This window comes from Trachemys scripta, chromosome 1 (genome assembly GCF_013100865.1).
Source record: "Trachemys scripta elegans isolate TJP31775 chromosome 1, CAS_Tse_1.0, whole genome shotgun sequence".
Taxonomy (NCBI): Eukaryota; Metazoa; Chordata; order Testudines; family Emydidae; genus Trachemys; species Trachemys scripta.
Window position 1 is genome coordinate 160,019,403 of NC_048298.1, and position 17,542 is coordinate 160,036,944.

The 17,542-nt window shown below is 42.4% G+C and overlaps 1 protein-coding gene across 1 annotated transcript in view; it reads right to left on the bottom strand.

Annotated features, from left to right (window-relative positions):
* PROS1 (protein S) overlaps positions 1-17,542 on the bottom strand; it is a 51,434-nt gene that overhangs the window by 9,187 nt on the left and 24,705 nt on the right. The window contains exons 9-14 of the mRNA XM_034791275.1: positions 16,560-16,678; positions 14,063-14,252; positions 9,865-10,032; positions 5,160-5,328; positions 4,071-4,219; positions 3,144-3,366 (exon numbers count right to left, since the gene is read on the bottom strand). Of these exons, the coding sequence (XP_034647166.1) occupies positions 3,144-3,366; positions 4,071-4,219; positions 5,160-5,328; positions 9,865-10,032; positions 14,063-14,252; positions 16,560-16,678 (1,018 nt within the window). The remainder of the gene's footprint in view (positions 1-3,143; positions 3,367-4,070; positions 4,220-5,159; positions 5,329-9,864; positions 10,033-14,062; positions 14,253-16,559; positions 16,679-17,542) is intronic.

Sequence of the window (17,542 nt, forward strand, 5' to 3'; positions counted from 1 at the left end):
GAAAGGGTCTTTGGGTTTGCGCGATCATACAGTTGGCAACCCTACCAGGTGGGCATGTAGAAGCCCTGCCTGTGCCGGAAGAGCGCGCCCAGCAGCGCAGTCAGCAGCTCGTTGGGCACCAGCCAGCCCCAAATATCAGGCAGATCATGTTTGTGTGGGCGCAGCTTGTGCATGGGTGGGGGCCCATTGACTGTTCTGCCCTGGGGCCCGAAATTGTTGTCAATGGGCCTGACTGTGCTTGTAATAGCTGTGTTTAAATACTGTGTAAAGAACTTCTTGGAATTCACAGCAACTGTGTTCCTTTCTTCAGTTTTCTTTTAAAAAAGGCTTTTAGCTGAAACTTCCTTGTTCAGAACGTAGTGTGGTTTAAGTAGTCTATTTACTGATGTCTACTAATAAAGCCAATGCTTATCTCTTTGTTTAGACACAGTGGACACAATTAAAACATTGATGGCTTACCACTCACAGTAACTAATGTTAGTGCAGTATTTGGTGTGGTCTCTTGTCGAAATATAGAGGATGGTGAAGATCAAATTTGAACAGCACCCATCTAGTTTGCTGCTGCTAGCTTTATTTTGGTTTTCAATCCATTGCATACTGTGACAAAGTTCTGTCCTTGACTCCGTGGGTCCTGCATTTCCTGGCGGATTTTTGCTAGCCTCAGAGGCTCACTGTGACCCTCCACATAGCCCTTCTCTCTCTCTCTCTCTCTCTAGAGGCCAGGGTCACAGCTTAGTGAGCCATTTTCATCATAAGCCAACAAGGGAGGTGAGGAGAAACAACCCTCCCTCGCACAGTCTCTGTTGTCTCTCAGTATCAGTGATTAATTGGAGAGGGGAGCCCGGGCCCGCCCTCTACTCCGGGCTCCAGGCCAGGGACCCTAAAAGTAGCAGCTATGGAAGCTGACATTTTGGAAATAGGACATGTACAATTCCCTGGGCTACTTCCCCACAGCAGCCCCCACTCAATATCTTCTTCACAATTCCTCAGGGCCTCCTTTCTTGCACCTGATATGGATTCATACTACTGCATTCCTCCAACAGCACAGCTCCCTCCTATAACTCCTGACCCCACACCTCACTGACTAACTGGGAGGCTTTTAACTAGTTCCAGCCAGTCCTTGATTGGCTTCGGGTGTCCCAATCAATCTAGCTATCTCTGCTGCCTTCTAGGAGGATCTTGATTGGCCCCGAGGTGTCTTGATTAACCTGGAGCAACTGACATTTGGTTACCATGGTACCAGGGATTTGTTTAGCCTGGGGCTAACATACCTGTTCCTCACTACTTTACTGTAGCCATCTGGCCTTGCCCCATCACAATACATATTCAAAAGTTAAGACAGGACAAATATCCTTCCCATGCCTTCTTGTAACCCTCTTTTGTGCCTACATACCGCAATACATTCACACCCTCATTACCAGGATGTGCAAAAGACTTGTGGGGAACAGATTTCTTCCTCTCTTCCCACACACTAGGAGGTTGCAGAGGTGACTGACAATGCAGCCCCAAGGTTGCAGTAGCATCTGCAGTTGTAATGTGTTTCCTTTACAGCAGTGGTTCTCAATCAGGGGTACGCGCAGAGCTCTTCCAGGGGGTACAGCAACTCATCTAGATATTTGCCTAGTTTTACAACTAGCTACATAAAAAGCACTAGCGAAGCCAGTACAAACTAAAATTTCATACAGACCATGATTTGTTTATACTGCTCTATATACTGTACACTGAATGTACATACTATATTTATATTCCAATCCATTTATTTTATAATTATATGGTAAAAATGAGAAACTAAGCAATTTTTCAGTAATAGAGTTGTGACGCTTTTGTATTTTTATGTCTGATTTTGTAAGCAAGTAATTTTTAAGTTACGGGGTATAGTCATCCTGAAAGGTTGAGAGCCACTGTTCTACAGTGGTGGCAGGGTGGAGAGGATGCAGCAGTTGATTCTCTGGCCCCAGATGCCCATATGCTGGCCTTACCTGTGCACTGTGCACTGCCTTGAAGAAACCCCATGTACAGCTAGTTTCCCTGCCATGCAAGGGGTATGCACCTCCCCTTTCCTCTCCCCCCCCCCCCCGCTAGCACTAGGGTTGTCAACCCTCCAGGATTGTCCTGGAATCTCCAGGAATTAAAAATTGATCTTTAAAGATTGTCCTGTGATGAAACCTCCAGGAATACGTCAAAGCAAAATTGGCAACTCTACCCTCCATACCTCTCATGCAGCTGACTCACTCCGCTCCCACTGAAACTACAGAGAACGGGGGCTGGATATGCCTTTTGGGGCAGGTTTGTTTTTACATAACATACAACACAGAAAATAGATGCCAATTCAAAACTGTCTATCAAACTTCTAAGATCTCTGGGGAAGCTAATACTTTCTTTCCCTATAGTCCCTTTAGCCAGAGGATGTCAAAAACTTTTACCAATGATAATTTAGCCTAAGAACCTCCCTATGATTTAGGTGTCTCCCCCACCCCAGATTTCAAGTTAACATATAATTTTCCAAATCTAACGCCTCATGGCATTGATGCGCATCCATAGCATGCCTGCTCAGATATGGTTGCACAAGTTATTAGTTGTTGGGCTGAAAATTCACTTACAAATTGTTTAAACAAAACATTGAGTAATCCCCTTAACTTTCAAATTCCCTATCATGGAGGCTGTCAACCACCACCTGAAAGTATGATTGTTGTATCCCTATTTTCCCTGTTTCCTCCTCCCATCTTTCTCTCCTTCAGTTATTTTTAAATGGATGGTTTAGACAATATCTAAAGCTGCTGCAGTTTCTTGAAACTATCAGTAGATGGCACTTCAGGAGTTCTCATCACTCTTAAGCAAAACAAAACAAAAAAAACCTCACAACACACCACCATTTTCTCCTGGGAATAGGTGCCATAGGGTCACTTCCAAAAATAGACCTTTAGAGAGAAGCTCTGCTGCTGGGCTGTTAAGATACTTCAATAGTAACATTCAGGAGCTATCAGGTTGCATCAAAAGCTATGCAAATTGACTCAAAAATAAAGGATAAAAATAGATAATTGTTTTAAAAAAAAAAAAACAATAAAAAAACCACCACACCACAACAACCCAGGATTTTGAGTAAGACGAATTCATTCACATCAATGAAAAGAAATAAAATTCACCTGGAATGCCACCTAAGTAGGTAACAACAGGTCCCTTCATTACTTGATCCAGGATGGACAGTTGTTGCTCTTGCTCAGAATTGATGCTGTGTGTTTGTGAATCAGCAGTCAGTTCAAGCAGCTGTTTGTTTGCTCTGAGTCCTAGCAGCGTTCTTTTGGAGGTACACAACCTCTCTGACTCCAGCCGGGCAACAATGACGTTCTCAATAGTCACGATGATTTCCTAGGCAACAGAATAAAAAACATTTCACACAGAACTCCAGCACTTATTTTATTTAGTTTTGATGCATTTTACATTTGTAAGGAGAAACTGGAGGAAACATTACGGCCAAAGTTTTTCAAAATAGATGCCTGAAATTGGGAAATCCATTGAAGTCAATAGAAGCAGCTGGGTTGTTCAGCACTTTTGAAAAACCAAGCCACTTGTTTAGGTGCCTAAATTTTATATGTAGGAGTCTCTCTTTAGGTATTCATGTTAGAAAACCTTGATCTAGATTTCTGGGGTTAAATCCTGGTCCTGTGGAAGTCGATGGAAGTTTTGACATTGACTGTAATGAGGCCAACAGTTCACCCCTAGTTTCTACTTTAGGCAGTTTAAAAAGAAGTATGTATTGACCCTCATATACATATAAGAACATACTGCCTTCTGTCATGCTACTTGTCACAACTGGGAATAGAGGGAAAGTCAAGGACAGCAAGACCTATTTATACATTGGCTTTTTTATGCAGTTCATCACTGTTTTAGTGGAGCACCTTGCAAACAATTAATTCAGCCTTACAACGCCCTTGTGAAGTATAGTAAGTAACTAAGATTAGTCCCATTTTACAGATGGAGAATGAAGACAGAGAGTTTAAGTCAAAAGAGCTATACTGATTTACACCAGATAAGGATCTGACCCAGAGTTACTGTGATAAGAGTAAGATCACCTGTGAGTTAGGGGAGTTGGAATCTACTATGGACAAAGCAAGAGGCACTGTTTTGCCAGAGACCAAGGCAAACATCACACCAGTGCCTGTGGATGGGCGAATAGTCAATGTTATGTTTATTAGCCATTCTTTGTCATTGGTAAGATTATCTGTTTAAAAAAAAAAAAAGAATGAAATTAATGAACCTGAAAAACACCTTTTACAAGCATCCAAATACTATTCAGTTATTTACAAGCATTTTCTTCCTACAATTTAATCTGTATACCCACTATGAAAAATAAAGCTAAATCTGCAGTGAAAAGGTGAGCTTTGCATTTCTAGTTTTCCCCAAAGTTTCTAATATTAAATATATTGACAGAGGCATTTTAAGTTTGGGTTTTTTTTTTTCTTGCTTTTTCAGCTTGCTGGTCTTCCTTTTTTATTTTTTGTTACCTCTCTCACTGCCACATTCATAAGAGGGCTGTTTATAAGGTTAAGCCAGAAAAAGCCTGACAGGTTGCTCATAAAATTTTGCTACTGAGCAGAAGGTTGATAGCTTAAACACGCATTTAACATCACACACAGGAATAGTTCCATTGCTCCAATGGGAAATCTCATGAGTAAAAGTTATACAGGTGCTAAAGTGTTTGCAAGTTCAGCAGCTAAAAGGGATGCCCATATTTATTAACTGCTTTTTTTCTTAATTTCACACTAATAATGCACCATATTACTTAGTATCACAATCAGCACCCGCACTGTATCGTGCTCGAATATAATTCCATATGACTATCTCATTTGGAGCTCAAACCACTCTCAGTGATGTCAATAGCAAAACTTCCATTGATGAAATGGGAGCTGAATCAGACCCTTGAGAGATGGAAAGGACCCATTTGATCAAGTCCACGCTGATAGAGGTCTTTACAGAAATTAAACTGATAACGTGTGAGGCCAGAACCTACACTCATTACTCAAGCAAAACTCCCTCTGAAATTAGTGGGAACCTCCCCTCATGCACCCTTGACTTGGGCAAGTCCATACTCTTTTGCCATTCGTTAGTTCAATCATAAGTCCAGCATAAAGAAATGTTGGAGAAGGTGGAAAAATACTTACTATAGTTTATATGAAATTCTGCCATGCCAGTGCCAGGGTAGTAGGACCCTTTCTCCACAGTTACTAAACAGTGTTTGCTTTGTTTTTTTTGAATAACTTCTTTTATGCCTGAACTTCCCTGATTCATCAGGTTCCAGGCACGAATGCACCCATCTAGTCGAGGGTTAAGCTGCAGAAGAGTTACATTCAGATTTTTGTTGCATACAGATTTGCTCTAGAAACATTGATATGATAATTTATTTCTGGTGAACAGTAAAGCATAGTTATATCAATGCCATAGATTACAGCACTGATCTTCAGAGCTGTCTTGGAATCAAATTGTTGTTTGCCGTGTTGTAGCCAGGATACTAGCGAGAACGAGGTGGATGAGGTCATATATTTTATTGGACTGGCTTCTGTTGGCATAAAACAAGCTTTTGAGCTTACAAAGAGCTCTTCTTCAGGTCTGAGAAAAGTACTCAGGCCTGGTCTACACTGCAGAGAGAGATCAACGTAAGCTGCCTTACATTAACCTACCTCTGTAACCATCTACACTGAGGCTATGTCTACACTAGAGACCTTACAGTGGCACAGCTGTGCCAATGCAGCTTTTTCTCACCCTTCAACAGCGTAAGTTTTGCCAACATAAGCGGTAGTGTAGGCATGGCCAAAAATGTAGCTCCCACCAATGTAACGTATCCATTACACTGACTTAATAACTCCACCTCTGCGAGAGGCGTAGCACTTAGGTCAATGTAATTAGGTCGTTGCTTCAATCGACTGTTGCTGCCTTTCAGAAACTGCCCCACACTGACAGTTAAATCAGTGCAAGCACTCCTGGTGAGGATGCACACCACCACCACAAGGAGAGTAATGTGGTCATGCAAAAGTGATGTAATTACTACGGTGGCTGTATGTCGACATAACTTAAGTTGACTTAATTTTGTAGTGCAGACTTGCCCTCAGAGTCTCACAGATAAATAAAAGGTGGAACAGACTGTTTAGCCTAAGTAGTTAACACATATTCTAAGAGACCATTCAAGGTGAAGTGGTCCGTTAACCCCTCTCCAGTCCTGGGACAAAAAAGAGGTGACGGTTAGTGCGTGAGTTATAGATTGTTGTAATAAACCATCAATCCAGAGTCTTTATTAAAACCATGATTTATAGCAGGCGTGGGCAAACTACGGCCCGCGGGCAGTTTTCAGCTGGCCCCTGAGCTGCACCAAATGGCTCAGCCCTGCTACGCCTGGGGCACTGGATCGGGGCCACACCACACGGCTCGGCCCCACTCTGGCTCTCCGGCCGGGGCGCTGGGTTGGGGGTCGAGCCGCGTGGTGCGGCCCCACTCTGACTGGGGCACTGGGTCTGGGGCCACACCATGCAGCTTGGCCCCGCTGCAGCCTGGGCGCAGGGTCGGGGCTGTACCACACGGCTCAGCCCACTCCGAGGGGGCACTGGATTGGGGGCCACACCCCTGAGCCTCTCCCCACGCCCCAACCCCCCGTCCCAGCCCTGATCCCCCTGCCACTCTCTAAACCCCTCGATCCCAGCCTGGATCACCCTCCTGCACCCCAAACCTCTCATCCCCAGCACCCTCAGCCAGAACCTGAACCCTTTCCTGCACCCCTGCCCCAGCCCTGATCCCCCTCCCACCCTCCAAACCCATCAGTCCCAGCCCAGAAGACCCTCCTACACCCCAAACTCCTCATCCCCAGCCCCACCCCAGAGCCCACACCCCCTCCCGCATCCCAACCCCAATTTTGTGAGCATTCATGGCCCTCCATACAATTTCTATTCCCCGATGTGGCTCTCGGCCCAAAAAGTTTGCCCACCCCGATTTATAGTGTCTAGCAAAGTTATGAATTTAAGTTCCCAGGCTTATCTTTTTGAAAGTGTTTTGCACCTTTCCTTTAAGGATGAGGACTGAGAGGTCAGATATGGAGTGATGGTTTTGTGAGACGTGTTTGCCCTTGGGTAATATGGTATTTTTGTCTTTTATCATTGGGGGGCATTTAGTGCACTGGATGAGGTACACAACGTTGTGATAGGCATGGGTAGGACCAGCGCCGTCCCTAGTGGGGTGCGGGGCCCGGGGCGGAAGTGACAGATTCATCTCTTCCAGGACTGACCGCGCCAGTCAATCACACCAGCCCTTGGAGGCCCCCCAAAGTGCAGGGCCCGGAGCGGTCACCCTGATTCATCCTACCCAAGGGACGGCTCTGGGTAGGACCCGTGGATCTTGAAAGATATGTTGGGGGTGTGGGGGGTGATCATTGTAGCAGTGGAGATATGTCTGCAGGTTTTGCATCTATTGTGGCAGGGTCTGGTGCTGCTTTAAGTAGAGGAGTCCTTGTCTGTGAGAAACTTGCTTCTGATATGAAGTTGGGGGGTTGTTTGAAGTGGGGGTTCAGGAAAGTGGGGGTTCAGGAAAGATTTCTTTCAAGATGTTGTCCCCCATTGAGCATGGATTGTAATTGTTTAATGATACCTCATATGGCTTGCAATGTGGAGTGGTAAGTGACAACTAGGGGTGAGCGATCAGAGGGTTTTTTTCTGCAGTGAAGCAGGTTCTCTCAGGGATGTTTGGGTGGCACGTTCCATTATGCGATCTACTTCTCCAAATGCCCTAACAATTATGTGGGTGAAACCAGACAATCACTATGCTCTTGAATGACCTCTCACAGGAAAAAAAAATGATAAAAAGTTAAAAACACTGTATTACCCAATGGTAAACGCTTTTTTCACAAAACAGTCACTCCATTTCTGACCTCTCAGTCCTCGTTCTCCTGCACAGCACCTTGAAAAGAGGAGCCTGGGAGCTTAAATTCATCACTTTACTAGACTCTAAAAATCATGGTCTTAATTAAGACACTGGATTTATGGCTTATTACAAAAATCTGTAACCCACTAACTCCCCTCCACATTTTATTATACCATCACTGGAATGGTGTTAAGGGACCACTTCACCTTGAATAGTCTTTTAGAATATATGTTAACAACTTATGCTAAACAATCTGTTCCAACCTAAAGACCTAAAGAAGAGCTGTGTATCGCTCAAAAGCTTCTCTCTCACCAACAGAAGTTGGTCCAATAAAAGATATCACTTCACTGGTATTTTGTCACCCTCACTCACTTTGTGTCTCTTTGAAATCAAAGGCATATACAGTAGCGCAGCTTTCAGTCAGCACTGCTGAGCCAATAAGCTTTTCCCATTTGGTACCACTGGCAAGCAAAGAATAGACAGAGTCAAAATTTAAGTTCAAACATACTGTAGCCAAACTTTCCTCTTCTGCTTGGCCATGTTTACTGCGCTATAGCTAGGGGGCCATGGCTATTAGTATTGTTTGTTGGCTGAGAGTTTGACTCATCAGCCCAAACAACATTTCTAGAATTATTTCACATTGGGTAAGAGAATATTTACTGAGAAGCAGTCAAACATTTTTACCTTTTTGCTTCCCTGTCACACTGCAAGCAAAAACAGATTATTTAAAAAATGAAATATTACAAGTATTTTTTGTTGTTGTTAGTGGATTGGTGGCTTGTTTTCAAATGTAAATTATTTTCTAGTCCACATGCAAGGTGTTGGATAGAAATTCTTTTATACATATGAAGACCAGATAGTGTATGGGCAATGGTAATAGAGCAGGGGTCGGCAATGTTCGGCACGCAGCTTGCCAGGGTAAGCACCCTGACGGGCCGGGCCAGTTTATTTACCTGCTGACGTGGCAGGTTCGGCCGATTGCGGCCCCCACTGGCCGCGGTTCGCCGTCCCGGGCCAATGGGGGCAGCGAGAAGCTGCAGCCAGCACATCGCTCGCTCGCGCCACTTCTCGCCACCCCATTGGCCCGGAACGGCGAACCACGCCCAGTGGGGGCCGCGATCAGCCGAACCTGCCGCGTCAGCAGGTAAATAAACTGGCCCGGCCCTCCAGGGTGTCCCTGGCGAGCCAAACATTGCCGACCCCTGTAATAGAGGCTTCCCTCCTCTAGGGTGAAAAAAAGAGTTCAGTCTTCATAGTGCATTCGCTTGTTGCCCCTTTGCTGAGATTGCCAGTTACTGTGATAATTACTGGGTCTGCGCGAGAGGTGGCTGCAGGGACCTACAGCTGCTGAGAAGGGTGAGTCAGATGTCTCATGCCTAGGGCAACCAGATGTCCCTATTTTATAGGGACAATCCCGATATTTGGGGCTTTTTCTTATATAGGCGCCTATTCCCCCTCCCCCCCCGTCCCCATTTTTCACACTTGCTGTCTGGTCACCCTACTCATGCCTCCTGTGGGGGGGGGGGGGGGGGGGGTAAAATTGGAGGCCTCTGCGCCCTTCCTCCCCCCCCCCCCCCCCAAGATCAAGGCACAATCTGGCACTAAGAAAGGGAACATTTGTACAATATGCTCTCAAGATAACTACCGTTGGCCCTATAGCTTGGGAGTCTTAAAATGAGATTAGGAAATGTTCTCTCGGGCACAATCCTGCATAGGACCCTGGAAAATGGATTAGATTATCTGAGACTGCTTTAATTGCTGTGATTCTATAATTAAAGCCTGAAAATGGGCAGACCGCAAAGCTTCATGCATACTCATTTTCAAACGAAAATGTCACCAATGGCATTTTCATTTTCTACCTACATACCTCCCTGTATTTTGTCTCCCTAGTGACACATGGGTAACCACCATATAAGGAGAAGCAAACAAGAAAGCAGCCTTAATCAGGAGGTATTTTTAAATTACCGGTTTAATGAGGGTGTCGCTGACTTTGCGAGGTAATCCTGCGATGTACACCTTAGTTTCCAGGAAGCCATTTGATGGTTTGAACAGATTTCTAGGGCTGTTGATATTCATCACTGCTTCTTTTGCTATTTTTACACTTATACTGTGTTCTAATTCTTCCACTGAGACCTAGGATTAAAAATAATATACAATATATATATAGCACTATATATGTTGAACATACTGATTACAGAGGGAGGAGTAGTGAGCCTTGTGTTAAGGTTACCTGACATGTCCCAGTATTTAAAAAACAAAAGCCCACCACCCAGAAACCTGCCTTTCTCTTTTTTTAAATATATATATATTCTAATGGTTTGCAGCAGGATTTTGAAATTGGGCAGAGGGATAATACTTGAAAGGCAAAGGTATCTCTCGCTTTGTATAGGAAAAGCTATACTTGGCTGAATGATAAGTTTTTGGAAAAATACAATTTTTCAGTTTGTGTTACTTTCTTGCTTCTAAAATTGCTCAACATTCCATCCACATTGAGCATGCGCCTCTGGATCTCATTCAGCCTGCCACAAAGAACTGAACCTCCTGAGGGAACACAGACAAAATAAAAGGATTCATCTGCTGCTGTTGATGTTACCCACCAAAATACTTTTTGGTCTAAGGGAAGGTACACTGGACTGGAGACCAGGAAACAATATGGCAGAACTAAATCTAATCTACACAGCAGCTGACAGGGTGCTTCCCAGCGTGGGTAGACCATATTTCAGCTCTATTCAAGCTAGCATACTAAAAATAGTAGTGTGGCTGTAGCGGCACAAGCTGCTAGCTGCCAGAGTACAATCCTGCCCAACTTGGTGCTTTAAAAGGGCCAATTTCATGAAGGTGAAAACAATCATGAGCCAAATAAGCTGGGAGGAAGAATTTAATCAGAAAATGTGAATGGCTAATTGGGGCTTGTTTAACCAGACTTTACTAGATGCCCAAAAAGCCATAATCAAGGGAGAAGGCCTTGATATACCAACCTGGCTTAGAAGGACCTGAAGGCAACTATAAAAAGAACTTTAAAAATAATATGTAACAAATGGAAGAAAGGAGAAGTTGATAGTACTGAATATAAATCAAAAGTTAGGAATTGTAGAAAATGGATAGGGAAAGCAGAGTTCAGGACACTAAGGAGGCATTTAAGTATAATAGGATAAAAAAGAATCCTGACAATGGTATTGGATCATTACTAGATGTAAATGGTAGAATTACCCATAACAATGCAGAAAGGGTGGAAGTATTCAATAAATATCTTGGTTCTGTATTTGGAATAAACATAATGTAGTCTCATCATGTGATGATGATAACACTTTTTTCTATTCCACTAGTATGTCAGGAGGATGTTAAACCCCAGCTGCTAAAGTTAGACATTTTTAAAATCAGCAGGTCAGTATAACTTGCACCCGAGAGTTTTAAAGGAATTGGCTGTGGCCCATTAATGTTGATTTTCAGTAAGGCTTAGAACACCAGGGAAGGTCCAGAAGACTGGAAGAAAGCTAATGGTTGTGCCAATTTTTGAAAAGGGTATTTGTGATGATCCAGGTTTTATAGGCCTGTCAACCTGACATTGTTCCCGGGCAAGATAATGCAGTGGCTAATATGGATCTCAATAAAGAACTAAAGGAGGGTAATGTAATAATGCAAATCAACATAAGTTATTGAAAATAGATCTTGTCAAACTAACTTTATCTCTTTTATTAGATTACAAGTTTGGTTGATAAAGGTAATAGTGTTAACATAATATACTTAAACTTCTACAAGATGTTGGATGTTGTATCACACAACATTTTCATTAAAAAACTAGAACAATATAAAATTAACATGGGACATATTACATTGATTAAAAACTGGCTAACTGATAGATCTCAAAATGCAACTCTAATCATCACTGAATAGGTGTGTTTCTGGTGGGGTCCTGAAGGGATCTGTTCTTGGCCCTACACTATTTAACATCAAATGACCTGGAAGAAAACATAAAAATGTCATTGATAAGGTTTGCAAATGACAAAAAAATTGGAGGAGTGGTAAATAATGAAGACAGATCACCAACACAGGGAAATCTGGATTGCTTGGTTCACTGGGTGCAAGCAAATAATGTGTATTTTAATGTGGCCAAATACAGATGTATACATCTAGGAACAAAGACTGTAGGCCATATTTACAGGATGTGGGAGACTCTATCTGAAAATGATTTGGGAGTGTGGTGGATAATAGGCTGAACAGGAACTTTTACTGCAACCAGCAGGGCTAATGTGATCCTTGCACGCATAACGGGAATCTCAAGCAGAAATACAGAGGTTATTTTACCTCTGTATTTGGTACTGATGCAACCAGTGCTAGACTACTGTGTCCAGTTCTGTTGTCCACAATTGAGGAAAGATGTTGAAAAGTTGGAGAGGGTTCAGAGAAGAGCCAGGAGAATGATGAAAGGATTAGAAAACATGCCTTATAGCAATGGACCCAAAGAGCTCAATCTATTTAGCTTAACAAAGAGAAGGTTAAGAGGTGACCTGATTAGTCTGTAAGCACCTATGTGGGGAACAAGTATTTAACAACGGACTCTTCAATCTAGCAGAGAAAAGTTAGACAAATTCAGACTGGAAATAAGGCATACATTTTGTACAATGAAAGTAATTAAGTATTGGAACAATTTACCAAGGGATGTGGTGGATTCTCCAATACTGACAAGTTTTAAATCAAGATGGGAAGTTTTTCAAAATATCTGATCTAGGAATTATTGCGGTGAAGTTCAACAACTTATATTATTTAGCAGGTCAGATTAGATGATCACAATGGTCCCTTTCTGGCCCTTGGAATCTATGAATTCCCTGGGTCTGTTCTCAGGGAGCTACCCCGACCCGTGGCGCTGCAGCCTTGTTGCTATTTTTAGTGAGCTAGCTCAACTACAACTAGTGTGTGTCTGTCTACCCAAACTGGGAAGCACTATCCCCACTATTGTGTAGACACACCCCAGACACGTTTTCTTAGAATCTGCCAAATCTATACACTTAGTGATGCGGTCGATAAACTGGGCTATTCTTGGATCTGTAACCAACAGTCTCCATGTGTTGTGCCTCTTCCTCTATGGTTACAGAGGATAACTGCATGTTCTTGTGGATAGCATAGTTTAGCACTTGAGTGGTAGAGACCGTGCTGAAAGTACTCTGTTCAAAAGTACTGCTGATGCATCAGGAACCATTGCACATAAAATTATTGGGTTTGATTTTTTTTCTTTCTACAAAAACAACATTAAAAGAAGGCTGCAAAGTCAAGCATGCAAAAATGAGGAAATGCCAGAATTAAGGTTGCCCATTTAAGCTTAATTCTGACATTTCCTAAATTCTAAGTAGCTGACTTTGCAATCTCATTAGTATTCTTTTTCTGTACGTAGTAGGTATGTTGAACAGACCCTGTTCCCAGTAAAGTTCATGTTAAGACTCCTATTGACTTGAGTTAGAGTAGCTCTGGGCACACCACGCTCAGCAATTGGGGATTTAAAGAAAAAGAAAGAAAGATTTTCTTTAGTTAGCCTTGATTTGACTGATCAAACTGCATTGGCCGGCATAAAATAACAAGTGTGTTTGGAATAACAACCCCATGGACCACTTGCATCAGAATAAACATGTTTACACACACACAATCATGCACTAAGGGCTAGTCCACACTAACCCCCCGCTTCGAACTAAGATATGCAACTTCAGCTACATGAATAACGTAGCTGAAGTCGAAGTATCTTAGTTCAAACTTACCGCGGGTCCAGATGCAGCAGGCAGGCTCCCCCGTCGACTCCGCGTACTCCTCTCGCAGAGCAGGAGTACCGGTGTCAACGGCGAGCACTTCCGGGATCGATTTATCATGTCTAGACAAGACGCGATAAATCGATCCCAGAAGATCGATTGCTTACCGCCGGACCCGGAGTTAAGTATAGACGTACCCTAAGTATTACTGCATAGGCCCCAAGCACCATGCAGAAAGTGGCTCTTTGTATCACAAGGAAATTTGGAAGTTTGTTAATGCTACCACTGTACCTTTCTTAACATTTAAATCTGGGATCTTTATGGAATCATTCTGGAACTTTTTTTTTTTTTTTAAGTTGCTATAACAATTTTTCCCAACTTCACCTAAGAGTGCCAACAATACACAGGGTATTAGAAAAAAAACTTACTATATGCCACAGACCATCATTAATGGCTTTGCCACCACTGGTGACTTTTGTTCCAAGTTCATTCTTGAATTGAATCTCAATCTTCCCATCACGAAGACCAAGCAAGAACCATGCTGTGCTGTTAGAGGATTCAGCATATAGTATAAGACCCTCTGTATCATATGTCCGGAAATCAAATTCTGCTGAAAATCTGAGTCATGGGAGAGGGATCATAATCATGAGAAGAGGATACATGAGACAGCGAAGAGCTCAGTGCAATACATTAATAATTTAGCTATGCAGGCAAATATTAATCTCCAAATGACAACTCTGTATCCGAGCTGGTCCAATGGATGCCTATGATTAATCATAAGCAGAATCCAGTAGCTATAGAATTCCCCTTATTTTACAGGTGTGTTGTAAGAAAAAGTAAATTGTTTAGGAGGTGTTTCCATACTATGGTGAGGAATGCCATAAAAAAAAATCTATCACAAGTATCTTCTATAAATGTGCTTCATCATTACTGACTTTGAAAGTTCCACTGTTTACCCTTATTCTGTTTAGGGAATAAGATCTGTATATTGGTGGCATTTGGATGATCATGCATAAATTGTAGCTCTTTTTGTTTTGTGTTTGTACAGTGTCTAGTACAATGGGGTCCTGGTTCATAACTAGGGCTCCTAGGCACTACAGTAATATAAATAATAAATAATGGTGGTATTATTATTTATTATTATGGTAGAACCTATAGACCCTGTTGTGCTCTGGGGGCTGTACAAACATGGGAGAAGCTCTCTGCCCCAAAGAGCTTTCAGGCTAAACATACAAGACAGAGGAATGACTTGAGGGGAAAATGGAGGCACAGAGAGGTGAAGTGACTTGTGAAAGGCACACAGCAGGTGGGTGGCAGAACTAGGAACAGAACGCAGGTGCCCTGATTCCAAGTTCAGCTCTCCAGTCACTAAACCACGTTGACTTTCAAACATGGTTCTATCAAAACTCCTTATTTTGAGCTTGTAAGTAACTATTTAAGATGTTAGCTGCTACGGACACTTTCAAACTTTTCAAAAATCTTCCAGGAGAGCATTAATTCCAGGTCACCTTTGATTTATGGCACAAGGGCATGTCTTAATATTTATGCTCTAAATCTAAATCTGAGGCACTAAAAATCACAAATGCAACAACTTCTGCTGTTGGTGCCTCTGAAATTGTCCAGACAGCGAATGAAAGGCAATCCTGCATTTTCAAGTGCCACAATGAGCACACTGAAGTGCAATATAGAGCTTACTAACATTAGCAATCGCTCTAGGACAATGACATCTGAAGGGGAAATCCTACAAATTGATATTGGAGTAAAACAAGACACTATGCTCCATCAGTGGCCTGGAATATTGTAGGAGAAAGCACAGGAGACCATTAGCTTCCTCAGTATTTGATGAACAGCATTCTACAGCTGGTAACTCCTGCAAAAGAGCAGCAGAACCATTACCTGAGGCTCACCATTTTGATATACAACTGCACATTGTGAGATGCATATTCATTTCTATAAACATTATCTGATTTTAAGGACTGAAAAAGGAATGACAACACTTTGGGGAGAAAAAAAACCTATATGAAATTTGCCTACTGTGAAATACCATAGACAATGTTTGGATCAAAATGTCCCTGCAAACATACCACCAGTGGGGATTCTTCAGAGCAGGTTTTGAGTCAGTTTGCAAGACTGGCCCCTGAGGAACTGCAATATCCTTCTACATCTCTGCCATCATCTTCCATGTCTTTGCTCTTCCCTTCAGAAGGGCAGCAAGCTTCTGTCATTGTGAGACACCAACTTTCTTGCTCTCCTAAGAAATCTCATTCACTCCAAAAACTGCTGGGGCCTCCATCCAGTTCATATTCCTTCCTCTCCCCTTTGATCCATTTTCCACCTTTTCACACTCAGTCTCAGGATTGTTTTGATCCTTTCTCCCAAGGTTTATTTTTGCTTCTCTTTCAGTCCTTATATCTCTGTCTTCAACTGCAGCAACCAGACAGACCTGGCTGTCACTGTAGGAGCAATCTGGCTCTTCACCCACTGATGAGCTCAGGCCCAGATGCTGGTGCATTCTCCCACAGACCACACCAATAGGCTGCCTGTTCCACTATGTAGCTGCATCAGTCAGCTGCTACGGCCCCCATCCGATGGAAAGGGTTGCTTAAGATCCATCTGAGCAGATGAGTTACTGGAAAGAACTATACTAAAGGTGTGGCTCAAGGATAAAATATAATCACTAAAGTGTCTCTAAGCACCCCACTTCTGTCCATCCACTTTCAAATAACTTCAGCCTCCACTGAGTGCTATTACATGTAGGAACCTAAGTTCATTTGTCCTCCCCGCAATGATACAAGGTGTCTTATCCAGTGAGATGATGCTGTGAATTCTTCATGCAACCCACAGTTCTTTTGCCACCCTCTGAGAATTAATGGAAACAAATCCCCAGAACTTCCATGCATAGTGTTATCAATGGCAAATGCTCACCTGGTGACTTCTGGCAATTTAAACCTTAAGTACAGCACAGGGATTGCTATAAACTGTTCTGCCAGGTAAAGCAATTCATCATACTTTTCAAGATTCAGAGGGACACAAACTGGAACAGTCTGTAAATAATGAAGGGAAAAATCACCATGTCGTAACTTTGTGTAGTGATATTTCACAGATTAACCTCAGTTCTTTGTGGCTTTTAGCTTGTTACATTTTCCTGACGCACTTGATACCTAGTATACTTGAATAATCTGAATACCTCAGTACAAATAAAATTTTATTTTTCTACATTATCCATATCTCAAAAATATTGGTGGCTATAAATGTCGTAACATAGTTTCGTAGATTCCAACTTTCATTTTAGTTGGTAATTGCATGGTAAGTGTTTAATATTCAAATCAAGGCATACAGCCAAATTAGACCATTTCCTTTCAACCTGCATCCCTACCAACTTACGTTAGGATTCTCAGGTCTCTTAATTTAAGCAGTTTGGGTTGATAGTTGGATGGGTGAAATCTAAAACATCTAGGGTGATACACAAAGTGGTCTTGATTTGAATAAGCACCACACTTTCCTTTTGAGGCAGAACTGAACTAATATACAGCATAGTGGCAGGGGAAGTACTATATCTCTTGATGTGGTATCTCCTCTGAACACATGAAAAGTTTAGGTCCTGGCCACTAATCACAACTAGTGATCCCAGGTAAGACTGTGAGGTTAATCCTGGTGTCCTGGCCAAAATCAAATGTGGGTAATTACATTCTGCTTATTTAAACTTTTCAACTTTCCTAGCCTACATTGTTCCACAGTATTGTTGTGTATGAAGTTTTATACTTTCTGTATTGCAATGATAGACAGAGTGATCCTTGTATATAGGGATAATATATCAGTTTAAATTAGGGTGACCAGATGTCCCAATATTCAGGGCTTTGTCTTATATATTACCTCCCATCCCATCCCAATTTTTCACACTTGCTATC